General features: G+C 45.4%; 1 protein-coding gene across 1 annotated transcript in view; it reads left to right on the top strand.

The window, feature by feature from the left end:
• Positions 1–19263, top strand: part of LOC134985599 (asialoglycoprotein receptor 1-like) — a 235882-nt gene extending 216619 nt beyond the window's left edge. The window contains exons 7-9 of the mRNA XM_063950416.1: positions 3662–3813; positions 16766–16872; positions 18239–19263. Of these exons, the coding sequence (XP_063806486.1) occupies positions 3662–3813; positions 16766–16872; positions 18239–18383 (404 nt within the window). The 3' untranslated portion in view covers positions 18384–19263. The remainder of the gene's footprint in view (positions 1–3661; positions 3814–16765; positions 16873–18238) is intronic.
• The last annotated feature ends 690 nt before the right edge of the window (positions 19264–19953 follow it).

Genomic DNA, 19953 nt, shown 5'->3' with positions numbered 1-19953 from the left:
CCCTGGTCACCATCTCTTGTCTTCTGTATCTCCCACATATCCTGTGCCCTAGTTATCATCTCTTGTCTTCTGTATCTCCCACATGTCCTATGCCCTGGTCACCATCTCTTGTCTTCTGTATCTCCCACATGTCCTGTGCTCTAGTTATCATCTCTTGTCTTCTGTATCTCCCACATGTCCTGTGCTCTAGTTATCATCTCTTGTCTTCTGTATCTCCCACATGTTCTGTGCCCTGATCACCATTTCTTCTCTTCTGTATCTCCCACATGTTCTGTGCCCTGGTCATCATCTCTTGTCTTCTGTATCTCCCACATGTCCTGTGCCCTAGTTATCATCTCTTGTCTTCTGTATCTCCCACATGTTCTGTGCCCTAGTTATCATCTCTTGTCTTCTGTATCTCCCACATCTTCTGTGCCCTAGTTATCATCTCTTGTCTTCTGTATCTCCCACATGTTCTGTGCCCTAGTTATCATCTCTTGTCTTCTGTATCTCCCACATGTTCTGTGCCCTAGTTATCATCTCTTGTCTTCTGTATCTCCCACATGTCCTGTGCTCTAGTTATCATCTCTTGTCTTCTGTATCTCCCACATGTCCTGTGCCCTAGTTATCATCTCTTGTCTTCTGTATCTCCCACATGTCCTGTGCCCTGGTCACCATCTCTTGTCTTCTGTATCTCCCACATGTCCTGTGCTCTAGTTATCATCTCTTGTCTTCTGTATCTCCCACAAGTCCTGTGCCCTAGTTATCATCTCTTGTCTTCTGTATCTCCCACAAGTCCTGTGCCCTAGTTATCATCTCTTGTCTTCTGTATCTCCCACATGTCCTGTGCCCTAGTTATCATCTCTTGTCTTCTGTATCTCCCACATGTCCTGTGCCCTAGTTATCATCTCTTGTCTTCTGTATCTCCCACATGTCCTGTGCCCTAGTTTTCATCTCTTGTCTTCTGTATCTCCCACATCTTCTGTGCCCTAGTTATCATCTCTTGTCTTCTGTATCTCCCACATGTCCTGTGCCCTAGTTATCATCTCTTGTCTTCTGTATCTCCCACATGTCCTGTGCTCTAGTTATCATCTCTTGTCTTCTGTATCTCCCACATGTTCTGTGCCCTAGTTATCATCTCTTGTCTTCTGTATCTCCCACATGTTCTGTGCCCTAGTTATCATCTCTTGTCTTCTGTATCTCCCACATGTTCTGTGCCCTAGTTATCATCTCTTGTCTTCTGTATCTCCCACATGTTCTGTGCCCTAGTTATCATCTCTTGTCTTCTGTATCTCCCACATGTCCTGTGCTCTAGTTATCATCTCTTGTCTTCTGTATCTCCCACATGTTCTGTGCCCTAGTTATCATCTCTTGTCTTCTGTATCTCCCACATGTCCTATGCCCTGGTCATCATCTCTTGTCTTCTGTATCTCCCACATGTCCTGTGCCCTAGTTATCATCTCTTGTCTTCTGTATCTCCCATATGTCCTGTGCCCTGGTCATCATCTCTTGTCTTCTGTATCTCCCACATGTCCTGTGCCCTAGTTATCATCTCTTGTCTTCTGTATCTCCCACATGTCCTGTGCCCTAGTTATCATCTCTTGTCTTCTGTATCTCCCACATGTCCTATGCCCTGGTCACCATCTCTTGTCTTCTGTATCTCCCACATGTCCTGTGCTCTAGTTATCATCTCTTGTCTTCTGTATCTCCCACATGTCCTGTGCTCTAGTTATCATCTCTTGTCTTCTGTATCTCCCACATGTTCTGTGCCCTGATCACCATTTCTTCTCTTCTGTATCTCCCACATGTTCTGTGCCCTGGTCATCATCTCTTGTCTTCTGTATCTCCCACATGTCCTGTGCCCTAGTTATCATCTCTTGTCTTCTGTATCTCCCACATGTTCTGTGCCCTAGTTATCATCTCTTGTCTTCTGTATCTCCCACATCTTCTGTGCCCTAGTTATCATCTCTTGTCTTCTGTATCTCCCACATGTTCTGTGCCCTAGTTATCATCTCTTGTCTTCTGTATCTCCCACATGTTCTGTGCCCTAGTTATCATCTCTTGTCTTCTGTATCTCCCACATGTTCTGTGCTCTGATCATCATCTCTTGTCTTCTGTATCTCCCACATGTCCTGTGCCCTAGTTATCATCTCTTGTCTTCTGTATCTCCCACATGTTCTGTGCCCTAGTTATCATCTCTTGTCTTCTGTATCTCCCACATGTTCTGTGCCCTGATCATCATCTCTTGTCTTCTGTATCTCCCACATGTTCTGTGCCCTAGTTATCGTCTCTTGTCTTCTGTATCTCCCACATGTCCTGTGCTCTAGTAATCGTCTCTTGTCTTCTGTATCTCCCACATGTCCTGTGCCCTAGTTATCATCTCTTGTCTTCTGTATCTCCCACATGTTCTGTGCCCTAGTTATCATCTCTTGTCTTCTGTATCTCCCACATGTCCTGTGCCCTAGTTATCATCTCTTGTCTTCTGTATCTCCCACATGTCCTGTGCCCTAGTTATCATCTCTTGTCTTCTGTATCTCCCACATGTTCTGTGCCCTAGTTATCATCTCTTGTCTTCTGTATCTCCCACATGTCCTGTGCCCTAGTTATCATCTCTTGTCTTCTGTATCTCCCACATGTCCTGTGCCCTAGTTATCATCTCTTGTCTTCTGTATCTCCCACATGTCCTGTGCCCTAGTTATCATCTCTTGTCTTCTGTATCTCCCACATGTTCTGTGCCCTAGTTATCGTCTCTTGTCTTCTGTATCTCCCACATGTCCTGTGCCCTAGTTATCATCTCTTGTCTTCTGTATCTCCCACATGTCCTGTGCCCTAGTTATCATCCCTTGTCTTCTGTATCTCCCACATGTCCTGTGCCCTAGTTATCATCTCTTGTCTTCTGTATCTCCCACATGTCCTGTGCCCTAGTTATCATCTCTTGTCTTCTGTATCTCCCACATGTCCTGTGCCCTGGTCATCATCTCTTGTCTTCTGTATCTCCCACATGTCCTGTGCCCTAGTTATCATCTCTTGTCTTCTGTATCTCCCACATGTTCTGTGCCCTAGTTATCATCTCTTGTCTTCTGTATCTCCCACATGTTCTGTGCCCTGGTCATCATCTCTTGTCTTCTGTATCTCCCACATGTCCTGTGCCCTAGTAATCACCTCTTGTCTTCTGTATCTCCCACATGTTCTGTGCCCTAGTTATCATCTCTTGTCTTCTGTATCTCCCACATGTTCTGTGCCCTAGTTATCATCTCTTGTCTTCTGTATCTCCCACATGTCCTGTGCCCTGGTCATCATCTCTTGTCTTCTGTATCTCCCACATGTCCTGTGCCCTAGTCATCATCTCTTGTCTTCTGTATCTCACACATGTCCTATGCCCTAGTTATCATCTCTTGTCTTCTGTATCTTCCACATGTTCTGTTCCCTAGTTATCATCTCTTGTCTGCTGTATCTCCCACAAGTCCTGTGCCCTAGTAATCATCTCTTGTCTTCTGTATCTCCCACCTGTGCTGTGCCCTAGTAATCATCTCTTGTCTTCTGTATCTCCCACATGTCCTGTGCCCTAGTAATCATCCCTTGTCTGCTGTATCTCCCACATCTACTGTGCCCTGATCACCATTTCTTCTCTTCTGTATCTCCCACATGTACTATGATGTAGTCTGTGTTGTTTTATCCAAAGGGTCAAAGGAAGAGACGTGTCCTGCCACATGGTCTAAGTTTCTGCTCAGCTGCTACTTCTTCTCTAGTGAGGGAAAATCCTGGAATGACTCTGAAAAGTCCTGTCAGGAGAAAAATTCCCATATGGTCGTCATCAACAGTAATGAAGAGCAGGTTTGTGAACCTTATCCATGGTACTTATTGTGGTACCACCAGCTTTGGCTATGTCTTTACCTTTGGTTCCACCTCCCCCCATCCATCTTTCCTGTTGTAGTCTCCTAGGGTTCAGACCGTGGCCCTCTGCTCCTTTATCTGTACACCTCCTCCCTGGGTGATTGACAGGAAGAGGCCATTTGTAGGATGCAACTGACCGTTTACAGGGAGTGTCCAGAAAAACGCAGGTGTGTCCGAGCATTTTGAGGGAGGATGTCTGACGTCAGCTCCGGCCCCAATCAGCAGGATTCAATCGAACTAGAAGAGTAAGTCCTGGGCTGCGCAGAGACTCCACAAACTGATTTTTAGCAGCTCTGCAACACATAGGAATGCAGACTTGCACGGCGCACATACACTCCGCCTGTAGGCAGCGACTATCTGATTGCAGGACAGCAAAAAACGCAGAACCTCCACCCGGCAGCTGCAGAGAGGAGCAGCTACTAGGGAAATGTAAATTAACCTCCCTCAGTCCCCTAGTGTATACCTGATGGCTACTCAGTTGAGCAGCTAATGGGGAAATCAAAGTTGCAATGCTCCTAATGTCCCAGGTGTTCCGATGGTGATGTTCCGATGTTTGAAAAAATTAGATTTATGGTAAGAACTTACCGTTGAGAAATCTCTTTCTGCGAGGTACACTGGGCTCCACAAGGATTAACATCGGGGTGTAGAGTAGGATCTTGATCCGAGGCACCAACTGGCTCAAAGCTTTTGACTGTTCCCAAGATGCTCAGCACTGCCTCCTCTATAACCCCGCCTCCATGCATAGGGAGCTCAGTTTCGTTAACCAGCCCAATGCAGTAGCAGGTACCAGAGACGACAATCACTTGTTGCCAATAACACCACACACTCACCGCAGGAGAGGGTGTCAGCGGCTATGCCAATACCAACCCAAAGAAGCAAAGTGCGTCAGGGTGGGCGCCTTGTGGAGCCCAGTGTACCTCGCAGAAAGAGATTTAACAACGGTAAGTTCTTACCATAAATCTCGTTTTCTGCTGCGGGGTACACTGGGCTCCACAAGGATTAACATCAGGGATGTCCTAAAGGAGGTCCTTATGGGAGGGGACGCACTGTAGAGGGCACAAGAACCCAGCGTCCAAAAGAAGCATCCTGGGAAACGGTGGTATCGAGGCATAGAACCTTATAAACATGTTCCCTGAGGACCACGTAGCCGCCTTGCACAATTGTTCAAGGGTCGCACCACGGTGGGCCACCCAAGAAGGTTTAACCGAACGAGTAGAATGGGCTTTGATGGTAGCAGGAGCTAGCAGACCTGCCTGTACATAAGCATGTGCAATCACCACTCTAATCCATCTGGCCAGAGTCAGCTTAGAACCAGGCCAGCCACATTTGTGAAAAGCAAACAATACAAAAAGAGAATCCGATTTCCTAATGGAGGAAGTTCTCTACCCGTAGATACGGAGAGCCCGTACCACATCCAAAGACTGCTCTTTGGCAGGCAACTCAGGAGAATTAAAGGCCGGAACCACAATCTCCTGGTTAAGGTGGAAGGAAGATACCACCTTAGGTAAATAACCCGTCCGCATTCTAAGAACCGCCCGGTCATGGTGAAAAATTAAATAAGGAGACTTACAGGATAAGGCACCCAAGTCTGAGACCCTTCTTGCTGAAGCAATAGCCAGCAAGAAGAGGACCTTAGAGGCCGATGTGGGAGAGATGTGTGCTGAGCGAACTGCTCAGCACACATCTATCCCACCGCTCAGCACAGCGCAATGTGTGCTGAGCGTGCGGCGGGAGATGGGGGGGGGGGGGGGCGCTCATTTCACCCAGCGGGTGAAATGAGCGACCTGCAAGATTGGCCTGCATGGCAGGCCAATCTAGCACCAGCGATAGTGATGGTGCGCATCGCTATCGCTGTAGGAGGTACACACGGAGCGATCATGCTTAAAATCTAAGCAATCTAGTCAGATTGCTTAGACTATCGCTCCGTGAGTACCCCCTTTAGTGAAAGCCACTTAAGGTCAGCAGAGGCAAGAGGCTCAAACGGAGACACTTGCAAAGCCTCCAAAACCACCAACAAGTCCCAAGGGGCCACAGGCTACACATAAGGAGGCTGAATCCGCAACACACCCAGTGAATGTATCAGGTAGGGTAGCAATTTTTATCTGAAACCAAACCGACAAGGCAGAGATGTGAACCTTGAGGGAGGCCAAACGCAAGCCTAAGTCTAGGCCCTGTTGTAGAAAAGCCAATAGTTTGGCCCTACTAAACTTGAAAACGTCATGATTGTGAGATGCACACCAAGTAAAGTAAGCATTCCAGACCCTATGATAGATCCGAGCAGAAGCCGGCTTACGGGCCTTCAACATAGTTTGAACGCCCGCCTCAGAAAAACCCTTGGCCCTCAGGATGGAAGCCTCAAGGGCCATGCCGTCAAACCCAGATGGGCCAAATCCTGGTAAACACAAGGGCCCTGAACGAGGAGGTCTGTTTGTTGTGGAAGTAGAAGGGGACAATCCCATGAGGGACCCAGGAGACCGGAGAACCAGTGCCATCTGGGCCATGCTGGAGCGACCAGAAGCAGGTTTCCCCCTTCTTGCTTGAACTTCTGTATTACTCTGGGCAGGAGTGACACTGGAGGGAACACGTATGGTAGCTGAAAGTTCCATGGAATTGCCAGAGTGTCCACGAACGCAGCTTGAGGATCCTTTGTCCTTGCTTCGAAGACTAGAACCTTGTGATTGTGTTGAGATGCCATCAGATCCACATCTGGAAGGCCCCACGTGTCCACGAGAAGTTGTAACACCTCCGGATGGAGGCTCCACTCTCCTGTGTGTACGTCCTGACGACTGATATAGTCCGCATCCCAGTTCAGGACGCCTGGAATGAACACTGCAGATATGGCCGGCAGATGGCGTTCTGCCCACTGAAGAATCTGTGATACTTCCCTCATTGCCATGCGGCTTCGAGTGCCGCCTTGATGATTTATATACGCCACCATGGTGGCGTTGTCTGACTGTACTTGAACAGGTCTGTTCTATATTACATGCTGGGCCATTGTCAATGCGTTGAACACTGCCCACAGTTCCAGAATATTGATCGGAAGCAGAGACTCCTCCTTGGTCTACTGACCCTGAAGAGAGTGTTGTTCCAACACCACGCCCCAACTTCTCAGACTGGCATCCTTTGTCAGAAGGACCCAGTCGGATAGCTAGAAGGGACGGCATCTGCTCAATTGTTGGGCCTGAAGCCACCAGCTCAGTGACAGGCAGACCTCCAGAGACAAGGAGATCATGTGAGATCTGATCCGGTGAGGCAGGCTGTCCCACTTGGTCAGAATTAACTTCAGCAGAGGGCGAGAGTGGAATTGAGCATACGCCACCATGTCGAAAATCGACACCATGAGACCCCACACTTGCATTACCGAATGTATCGACACTTGCGGACGAGATAGGAAGCATTGAATCCTGTCCTGAAGCTGAGACAGGAGAAACCGTTGGTTGTGAGTGTCCAATAACGCTCCCAGATGTAACATGCTCCGAGCAGGAACCTGGGAGGTTTTCTTCCAGTTGATCAGCCAACCGTGGGCTTTTATGCACTGGACCGTCAGATCAAGATGACACAGAAGTTCTGGGGAATTTGCCAGGATCAACAAATCATCCAAGTACAGTAGGATCCTGATCCCTTGATGACGGAGTGTAGCCGCCATGACCGCCATAACTTTGGTGAAAACTCGCGGAGCCGTTGTCAAACCAAAGGTTAACGCCCGAAATTGGTAATGAAGGTTGCCCACCACAAACCGCAGGTACTGCTGATGAGATAACGCAATAGGAATATGTAGGTAGGCATCCTGTATGTCCAGGGAGACCATACAGTCCCCAGGCTCCATGGCCAGAACAATAGAGTGCAGCGTTTCAATACGAAACTTGGAGATCCGCACATGCTTGTTCAAGGACTTCAGATTGAGAATGGGCCGCGAGGACACGTTCGGTTTCTGGACTAGAAAAAGCGGTGAATAGAACCCCTTGCCCCTCTGGGTCAGAGGCACCTGTACCACCACTCCCGTGGTCAGGAGGGAATGTACCACCGAGTACAACGTGTTTGCTTTTGCCAGATCCAGAGGCACATCTGTCAGGCAAAATCGATATGGGGGATGATTCTTGAAGGGTATGGCGTAACCTGAGCGACGACTTCCCTCGCCCAGGTATCTGAAGTGGTCTTCAATCATTCCTGGGCAAAACCTAATAGTCAGTCCTCCACCCTGGGATCCCCCAGAAGGAGGCCCGTCCTGTCATGTGCCAGGCTTGTCCGTTGTGGAAGCTGGCTGATGGGTGGCCCAGGCATGCTTTGGTCTGGGCTTGGCAGGTCTGGAAGCACGAGCTTGCTTTGGGTACGCCTGACCTTTTGCTTTTCCTGGAGAATGAAAGGTCCGAGGGAAAGTACTTTTAGCCTTCTGTGCTGAAGGAGCCGTACTAGGTAGGCAAGCTGTTTTAGCAGTAGCCAGATCAGCCACAATCTTATTGAGGTCTTCTCCAAAGAGAATGTCTCCCTTGAAAGGAAGCACCTCCAGGGTTTTCTTGGAATCCATATCCACCGACCAGGATCTCAACCAAAGGATACGTCTGGCCAAGACGGACGTAGTAGCAGCTTTGGTCGCGAGCACCCAAGGCATCGGAGCCCGCCTCCTTAAGGTACAGAGAAGCTGTGGCAATATACAAGAGACATTGTTAAGCATGCTCAGATGCATTAGAAGGCAGTTCCACCTCAAGTTCCCCATGCCTCAACAGCTTCAGCAGCCCAAGTCGCTGCAATCGTTGGCCTATGCACAGCCCCCGTTAGGGTATAAATCGCTTTTAAACAGCTCTCCACACGTCGATCCGTCGGTTCCTTCAGAGAGGTGACGTAGTTACTGGCAGAGCAGAGGAAACAACCATACGCGCCACATGAGAATCTACAGGTGGAGGGGTTTTCCAATTTTTACAGACCTCCGCAGAGAGAGTATAGCGAGCCAACAGTCTCTTTTTCGGTGTGAATTTTGTCCCCGGATTTTCCCAGGATTTCTGACGTATGTCAACCAGGTGTTCAGAATTAGGTAAAACTTGTTTAACCACCTTCTTACGTTTAAACCTATCCGGTTTCTTGGAGACAGCCTCAGGCTCAGGATCATCAGACACCTGAAGAATGAGCCTGATTGCCTCAATCAAATCCGGGACATCCACCAATGACTTCCCTTTCCCATCAGAAATATCAGTGTCCGTGTCTCTGGGGTCAGTATATGCACTGTCCTCGTCAGAGGATGTGTCTGGAATAGCAGTGGATTGGGAGGAGGTAATGATCCGTTTAGAAGATGACTTAGTCTTAGGAGGGAGAGAGTGACACTTAGATTTAGTCATAGACCTGTTCAAATGCTGTGACTGAGTGGAAAGCTGATCCGCCCATGGCGGGTTCACAGCAGGGACCATAAACTATTGCAGTGACACAGGTGGTCCCACAGGGGGCGTCAGTTTAGTTACAAGCGTGTTTAACAATGTGGAAAATGTAGCCCAAGGTGGGTCTTGTGAAGCCCCAGGTGCTACCAACCCACTGAGGGGTAAGGAACCCCCTGAACCTGAACTCTCAGCTGCCATATTATCCTCCGTTATGTCCGCAGCCTCACTACCACGCAGTGTGGGAGAAGCCCCAGCGTCGTTGCCACGTGTAGCAGACATAATTATGTGCACAATATTGGGCAACCCGGTACAAGGTGTAGCAGCACTATACCTAGCAAGAACTCTCAGTAAAGTGTATGATAGCTTACGAACCGGGAGTTCAAGAGATATAAACTATATGGTGACTATAAATTACAAGTAAAAATACACCATCAGTATATCTTGTGATACAATCCTATATTAAACATAAAGAAAAACCTGAAACACTTGGCCCCCTCAGGTATAGCAATATAGGAATAGCCCACTGAGTGAAATACCCTGCAATAAGGCAGCCACACAGAAGCTACATGCACACACACAGATATATATTTAGTTACATGCGTACCATGCAGAAATTATGTACCATAAAACTGTACTGGACCAGCAATACAAAGTAATACTCAGTATGGCTATATGCAGAGCTGGCCTTAGCTATAGGCAGGCTAGGCATTTGCCTAGGGCATCCAAGCATGTATAGGGGCATCCAAGCATGTCCCTGCAGTATCTCATGCTGGGAGGGACAGTCTGCAAACTAACTGTTACTTTCCAAATGTATTCAATCAGTACTTGTATACACTGCTGTTTACATTTGTCAATTAAAATGCACACTGTCCCTTAAAGTTCTTTAAACTCCCTCCGACTTGCTTGAATGCCCCTGACTTGTGAGACCTCAGACAGAAAGCAGAAACCCAGTAACTGCAATTCCTGGACCTGTGACATTTTCACTTACTATATAAGGTTATATAGTAAGTATAGTAAGGTTGACCGAAAGTGACCTCACCGCTGACCACAAAGTTCCCACCATTGGTTATAATGGAGCGCATAGGCGCTACATTGTAACACTGCCGGGTGCCGCCTGTCAGACAGTACAGGAGCACACAGCCGATCAGGAGGGTGCCACAACGTGGCGCTCCCTGATTGGCTGAAGAAACCCACTTAGACATCAGTCAGAGGGGGTTTCTGGCATTCGGGGAAAGGGGTCCCATGTGAAAACCTGGGTCCCCTTTCAGTTCGTGGCTCGGGTATCCGTTTTGTTATTTTATTCAAGTACCTGGATTACAAAAGGATTATCCGAGGACCCTGGGACCCGGGATCTGGTGAGTAGAATTTATTCAACAGGTACCCCTTGGATTCTACTGGAGAAGAGGACCGACCTGCGTGTGAACATAAGGTAAGTATGTATGTATGTTTGTGTGCATGTATGTAATAAAACTTTACTTTCACGGTGTGTGTGTCTTGTCTTTTTTTGGGTATTTTTTTAGTAATAGTACTACAGGTACCAGCGGGCCCGTTTTTCCGCCGCATGCTGGTACTTGTGGTTCTCCAAGTACCAGCATGCGGGGGAGGCTTGCTGGGACTTGTAGTACTGCTACTAAAAACAATATCTTTTCATTTTCACAAAAGGCTATCAGCCCCCCATCCGCAGCCAATTGGATGGGGGGGGGACAGCCTCGGGCTTCACCCCTGGCCCTTGGGTGGCTGGGGGGGGGACCCCTTGATTGAAGGGGGTCCCCACTCCCCCAGGGTACCCCGGCCAGGGGTGACTAGTTGGATTTTTGATGCCACGGCCGCAGGGCACTATATAAAAGTGACCCCCGGCTGTGGCATTATCTGTCCAGCTAGTGGAGCCCGGTGCTGGTTTTAAAAATACGGGGGACCCCTACTCTTTTTGTCTCCCATATTTTTGGAACCAGGACCAGGCGCAGAGCCCGATGCTGGTTGCTTAAATATGGGGGAACCCCTGTCATTTTCCCCCCCATATTTCTGCAACCAGGATCGGCTCAAAGAGCCCGAGGCTGGTTATGCTTAGGAGGGGGGACCCCACGCAATTTTTTTAAAGAAAATAACCACTTTCCCACCCCTTCCCACTGATATACATGCACGGATCTCATGGATCCCTGCATGCCTATACAATCACGGTAAAAAAAAGCAGGTCTGTTTTTTTTAAGCACTTTTTTACGAGTTGTAATTTTTCACGGCAGTGTTTGGTTTTTTTTTGCTTTGCACTTCTTAGTAAATTACCGAGATTCATACTTAAACAGCCGCGTTTTGACCGATGGTGTATTCATTCGTATTTTTTTTGTTGGACTTCCAAAAAATTACGAATGCCCTCATCACTGCCGTGATTATTGCTTAGTAAATTACCGAGATGACACTTTGATGAAAAAACGGCATCTCGGTCAAAATCGGGACCTTAGTAAATATACCCCAAGGTATGTGTACCTTACAAATAAACCAACATACTGTACTCCAGCACAATTTCTGTATAGGCATAAAGATAAGTAATTCTTGAGCAGCCCTTACATAAGTTGTAGGGGTGGGGATTTATAATGGCCACTATGGCCAGTCACATTAAACTAGTTTGTATGGTCGCACTGTAAGCTGCCTCTGGGCAGTGGGATGTTAATGATGGCCGTGTCCAAATTGACATTCGAAACTGGTCCTGCTCTGTAACAATAAGGGGTCAGAGCAATCTGACTGGGTTATTGTTGTGGATGATATACTCTAGAGGCCCCTGTTGACAGTGGGAGGACAAGGCTGCCGGTGTGAAATTACGAGATTGTGTGTTCACTACACTACATCCACTATACGCTGAACTACATCACTACACTACATTTCCCTATATACTGCACTACATACTCTATATGCTACAATACATCCCCTATAAGCTGAACTACAACACTACACTACATGCCCCTATATACTGCACCACATACCCTATATGCTACACTACATCACTACACTAAATCCCCTATATGCTGAACTACATCACTACACTACATATCCCTATATACTGTACTACATACTCTATATGCAACACTACATTCCCTATATGCTGAACTACATCACTACACTACATGCCCCTATATACTGCACCACATACCCTATATGCTACACTACATCACTACACTATATCCCCTATGTGCTGAACTACATCACTACACTACATGTCCCTATATACTGTACTACATATTCTATATGCTACACTCCAACCCCTATACGCTGAACTACATCACTACACTACATGCCCCTATATACTGCACCACATACCCTATATGCTAAACTACATCACTACACTACATTCCCTATACGCTGAACTACATCACTACACTACATGCCCCTATATACTGCACCACATACCCTATATGCTAAACTACATCACTACACTACATTCCCTATATGCTGAACTACATCACTACACTATATCCCCTATATGCTGAACTACATCACTACACTACATGTCCCTATATACTGTACTACATATTCTATATGCTACACTCCATCCCCTATACGCTGAACTACATCACTGCACTACATGCCCCTATATACTGCACCACATACCCTATATGCTAAACTACATCACTACACTATATTCCCTATACGCTGAACTACATCACTACACTACATGCCCCTATATACTGCACCACATACCCTATATGCTAAACTACATCACTACACTACATTCCCTATATGCTGAACTACATCACTACACTATATCCCCTATATGCTGAACTACATCACTACACTACATGTCCCTATATACTGTACTACATATTCTATATGCTACACTCCAACCCCTATACGCTGAACTACATCACTGCACTACATGCCCCTATATACTGCACCACATACCCTATATGCTAAACGACATCACTACACTATATTCCCCATACGCTGAACTACATCACTACACTACATGCCCCTATATACTGCACCACATACCCTATATGCTAAACTACATCACTACACTACATTCCCTATACGCTGAACTACATCACTACACTACATGTCCCTATATACTGCACTACATCACTACACTACATGTCCCTATACGCTGAACTACATCACTACACTACATGCCCCTATATACTGCACCACATACCCTATATGCTAAACTACATCACTACACTATATTCCCTATACGCTGAACTACATCACTACACTACATGCCCCTATATACTGCACCACATACCCTATATGCTAAACTACATCACTACACTATATTCCCTATACGCTGAACTACATCACTACACTACATGCCCCTATATACTGCACCACATACCCTATATGCTAAACTACATCACTACACTACATTCCCTATACGCTGAACTACATCACTACACTACATGCCACTATATACTGCACCACATACCCTATATGCTAAACTACATCACTACACTATATTCCCTATACGCTGAACTACATCACTACACTACATGCCCCTATATACTGCACCACATACCCTATATGCTAAACTACATCACTACACTATATTCCCTATACGCTGAACTACATCACTACACTACATGCCCCTATATACTGCACCACATACCCTATATGCTACACTACATCACTACACTATATCCCCTATGTGCTGAACTACATCACTACACTACATGTCCCTATATACTGTACTACATATTCTATATGCTACACTCCAACCCCTATACGCTGAACTACATCACTACACTACATGCCCCTATATACTGCACCACATACCCTATATGCTAAACTACATCACTACACTACATTCCCTATACGCTGAACTACATCACTACACTACATGCCCCTATATACTGCACCACATACCCTATATGCTAAACTACATCACTACACTACATTCCCTATATGCTGAACTACATCACTACACTATATCCCCTATATGCTGAACTACATCACTACACTACATGTCCCTATATACTGTACTACATATTCTATATGCTACACTCCATCCCCTATACGCTGAACTACATCACTGCACTACATGCCCCTATATACTGCACCACATACCCTATATGCTAAACTACATCACTACACTATATTCCCTATACGCTGAACTACATCACTACACTACATGCCCCTATATACTGCACCACATACCCTATATGCTAAACTACATCACTACACTACATTCCCTATATGCTGAACTACATCACTACACTATATCCCCTATATGCTGAACTACATCACTACACTACATGTCCCTATATACTGTACTACATATTCTATATGCTACACTCCAACCCCTATACGCTGAACTACATCACTGCACTACATGCCCCTATATACTGCACCACATACCCTATATGCTAAACTACATCACTACACTATATTCCCTATACGCTGAACTACATCACTACACTACATGCCCCTATATACTGCACCACATACCCTATATGCTAAACTACATCACTACACTACATTCCCTATACGCTGAACTACATCACTACACTACATGTCCCTATATACTGCACTACATCACTACACTACATGTCCCTATACGCTGAACTACATCACTACACTACATGCCCCTATATACTGCACCACATACCCTATATGCTAAACTACATCACTACACTATATTCCCTATACGCTGAACTACATCACTACACTACATGCCCCTATATACTGCACCACATACCCTATATGCTAAACTACATCACTACACTATATTCCCTATACGCTGAACTACATCACTACACTACATGCCCCTATATACTGCACCACATACCCTATATGCTAAACTACATCACTACACTACATTCCCTATACGCTGAACTACATCACTACACTACATGCCACTATATACTGCACCACATACCCTATATGCTACACTACATCACTACACTATATTCCCTATACGCTGAACTACATCACTACACTACATGCCCCTATATACTGCACTACATCACTACACTACATGTCCCTATACGCTGAACTACATCACTACACTACATGCCCCTATATACTGCACCACATACCCTATATGCTAAACTACATCACTACACTATATTCCCTATACGCTGAACTACATCACTACACTACATGCCCCTATATACTGCACCACATACCCTATATGCTAAACTACATCACTACACTATATTCCCTATACGCTGAACTACATCACTACACTACATGCCCCTATATACTGCACCACATACCCTATATGCTAAACTACATCACTACACTACATTCCCTATACGCTGAACTACATCACTACACTACATGCCACTATATACTGCACCACATACCCTATATGCTACACTACATCACTACACTATATTCCCTATACGCTGAACTACATCACTACACTACATGCCCCTATATACTGCACTACATCACTACACTACATGTCCCTATACGCTGAACTACATCACTACACTACATGCCCCTATATACTGCACCACATACCCTATATGCTAAACTACATCACTACACTATATTCCCTATACGCTGAACTACATCACTACACTACATGCCCCTATATACTGCACCACATACCCTATATGCTAAACTACATCACTACACTATATTCCCTATACGCTGAACTACATCACTACACTACATGCCCCTATATACTGCACCACATACCCTATATGCTAAACTACATCACTACACTATATTCCCTATACGCTGAACTACATCACTACACTACATGCCCCTATATACTGCACCACATACCCTTTGTTGAATATGAAAAATAGAGGAAAACAAATTGAGGAAATACTATTTTTACCCTGAAATGACTCCTCTCTGTTCCTGCTGTCACTGTTAACCAGAAAGAAAAAATAAGCCCAAACAATCAGCCTGATATTGGGCCTAATTCAGAGCTGATCACTCCTGTGGGAATTTGCAGAGGTTTGCGATTGGATAGTCGCCCCCCCAGACAGTGTGAAAACCCCGCCACGTGCAAGTCTGCGTACGCCGTGCAAAAAGCTCTGCAAATGCCGGTCAGCTGCAAATCCGTTCACAACTCACTCACCATCTAATGATTTTCCAGTCTGTGCGCAGCCCAGGACTCACTCCTACAGTGCGATACACACAGGCTGATCGCGGCTGGAGCTGACATCACACACCTGCCCTGACAACGCTTAGGAACGCCTGCGTTATTCCTGGCATTCCCAGAAAACAGGCAGTTACCACCCCCAAACGTCCGCTTCCTGTCACTCACCCTGCATATACTGTACCTAGCAATCAAAAAAGACGCAGGATTATTTTGCAGTTTGACCTCGTGCCTGCGCACTACGATCCGTATGCATGCGCAGTCAATCGATAATCCGCCAATATGCGATTTTGCACAACAGCGATCAGGTCTGAATTTGGCCGCTTGTACAATAATTTGCTGAATTGCGGCAGATTTCCTGATCTTTTCTCCTCGCTCCCGGTAGTGTGCGCCTTTGCTGCTGGGTCTCCTGGCTCCCGGTAGTGTGCGCCTTTGCTGCTTGGTTACAGCTGTGTATACGTAGTTCTCCTTCTTTTTCCTGCAGAGGTTCGTGTTTAGTATCACCAAGGGGAAATACACCTGGATCGGACTAACGGACATGACGGGAGAGTGGAAATGGGTGGATGGAACCAATTATGACGCTGCCCCTAAGTAAGTATGAAGTGCCCTCATTACGTTGGTATCTGGATGGTAGGTCGATAATACTTATGTTGACAGTCAATAGGTCAACCACTATTGGTTGACATGGGAAAAAGATCGACACAGTGAAAGCTCGACATGAGAATTTTACAATTATTTTTTTATTTTTAACTTTTTCATACATTACCATCAACGTGGACTATGATTGGGAAGAGTAACCTGTGCCGGGGGCAGCAAGGGGACGCGGTGCTCTAACTGGGGTTCCTGTTCATGTTATGGAGAAAACAACACCAAAAACATAAAAATACCCTCATGTCAACCTTTTCATGTGTCTACCTGTCCAGTGTCGACCTTTTCACTGAGTCAACCCTTTTCACATGTTGACCTTGTCCATGTCAACCAATGGTGGTTGACTTATTAACTTTAGCCCTTATCCAGGTCAACCCATTGACTGTAAAACTTATCCAGGTCAACCCATTGACTGTAGACCTTATCCAGGTCAACCCACTGACTGTAGATCTTATCCAGGTCAACCCATTGATCCATAACCATTACGTATTAGGAAGGCTCAGACTCCCAGTTGTCCTCTTTCATCCATAAAAAATCTCAAAACGCTTATTTTCACCAACTTCAGCTTCTCGTTAGACCTAAAAGTTCAGGAATCTGACCAGAGTTATTACTCCAGCGCGTTTCGCACTCAAAACGATGGACAATGATTGGACGGTATCTAGGAATGTGTCACTTGATTGCCTGCCATCCAGTTATTTCCATTATCCAGGCCTGATATTAATTTATGGGGTCCAACCTTCAATATGCGGAACTCTATTCACAAATGAGAGCCCCATTACATCTATATTGGTCACAACCAGAACTGCGCGCATTCCACATGCGATCTTGATGTTCACATGATTATTTGCAATTGAGCATGTGGGAACATTTCTATAAACCCGTGGCAGGTGGTTACTACTGTACTTAGATAGTGGCCGCTTGGTGGGTGTATTGTGTGAGTGTTGTGGGTATGTCAGTGCAAGCGCAGCCGCAGGCATAGGAGGCCACGGTGAGATGGAGACACTGCACCTGTCATTCTCTATGGTGCAGCTGATGGTGGAGTATACGGATGCACCAATCAGCAATTACAGCGTGCATAGGAGCTAACAGTCCCTGCACATTCAGCCGTACGGATGTACACCAGGGACAGAGTTTGTAGCAGCATTTGCATAAATCAGCAGATAGGTGGCCACCAAGAGCTGTTTCTGCTGCTGCGTGCACTTCTGCAAATGACTCACAATCAGCCCCTTAGTTACGTACTATATTCCGCATGTCATGATATACTGTACCTTGAGAGTCAGGTATAATTATATAATTATGTGTTTTACAGGAACTGGATTCCTGGGCAGCCTGATGACTTTTATGGACATGGACTTGGAGGAGGAGAAGACTGCGCACATCTTCATAACAATGGGAAATGGAACGATGACCACTGCACCCGACCTTACTTGTACCTCTGTGAGATGGATCTGTGAGAAGGCCACCTGCTCATAGACTTGCTCGTACACTGTGTTCTGCATGGAGGACACACATTACTCTGCCACACTAACGCTGCATAGTGGAGATAGATAATGAATAAACCACAGAAATCAGATGTCCCCAGATCACTTCCAGAGAGACATCTTCTCACTGTAAGCAGGAGATCATCTACTGAGGAATAGACATCACTGATCAGACCTAGAAGGGAAAACATCTAAATCCTCGATCCAGGAAATATGACCTCTACTAATGGACAAATCTTCCTTCTGTCTGAGATAAAGTCCTGCCAAGGGCTTTACATTTATCTGGATGTGACATAACGTTACAAAATGATTTATCAATGATTTTTCTAGTAAAGAAATGTATTAATATATTCATATTAGAGTACATGTATTTATTCTTCAAACCTCTTATGGTTGCCATTGGAAGGTTAAGCATCAATAGTCTCCATCAATGGATATTCCTGATCTGTGATGTGAATTTCAATTTAATTTCTAATAAATATTTATAATGCCAGCGATAATATATGTTGCGGACGCAAGGCACATCTTATTACCATATACGATAAAAGTGCACTGTACGTCGCAAACACTACATCCCTTAAGAGAAAACAAGCACTCGCACACATTTGCTAGCTCTTTTGTCACAAATAAATCACAAATTATACAAGCACTGGACATTTGTTACTATAGGCCTGGGTTTAAAAGTATTCGAATTGGCCTCAGCATGCTAACACAGCTATATCATACCTATGCACCAATTTTTAAATGCTCTTTAAATTTACTTAACAATTAAACAATCCAATCTGAATCAAACACAATATGACTTATTTGAACTTTGTTTTGCAACAATAAAAATACGCTGTGGAATTTTCAATAGTGCAATTCTTTGTCATACTCACACAACAAAGAAATATATGTTGTCCCTTGAATTTCATATCAGCGCCTTACTGATAACACAAAAAAACAAACAGCATGTTGTTCAGCAGCATGTCGATGCGTCCATCGTTAGCTGGTAGACCACAGCGGCGTCTGTACAGTGCATCATTAAGTACGTGATATCGCGGACGGAGCCCCCAACTGTGAATTTCAGATTAATTTCTAATAAATATTTATAATGCCAGCAATAATGTGTTGAGGACTCAAGGCGCATCTTATTACCATATATGATAAAAGTGCACTGTACATCGCAAACACTACATCCCTTAAGAGAAAACAAGCACTTGCACACATTGTCTGAGCTCCAACACTCATTGATGTATATATATTTGATATTAAAAGGATATGCATACAATATAACACATGTACAGTATATATATGGTTACAATTTTACAATTACACAGGAAGCAGATAGATACAAAAGAATCCATTACAGCCAGCATACGATACCCTGTCCCTCAATGCAGTTTTCTCCATCTTTGGATCTGCCTCAACAGCAGCTACACAGAACAGCAAAAAGAGCAACCAGCAAACCAAACTTCTTGTGTGTCTGCTATGCTCTACACTGTGTATATTGGGGGAGTACAGGTCTGGGACTGAGTCTTCTGTTATTGGTCCAGGGGAGGGA

The sequence above is a fragment of the Pseudophryne corroboree genome (assembly GCF_028390025.1).
Source record: "Pseudophryne corroboree isolate aPseCor3 chromosome 6 unlocalized genomic scaffold, aPseCor3.hap2 SUPER_6_unloc_1, whole genome shotgun sequence".
Classification (NCBI taxonomy): Eukaryota; Metazoa; Chordata; class Amphibia; order Anura; family Myobatrachidae; genus Pseudophryne; species Pseudophryne corroboree.
Note: the sequence above shows the minus strand (reverse complement) of the source record. Positions and strands in the feature narration are given on the sequence as shown.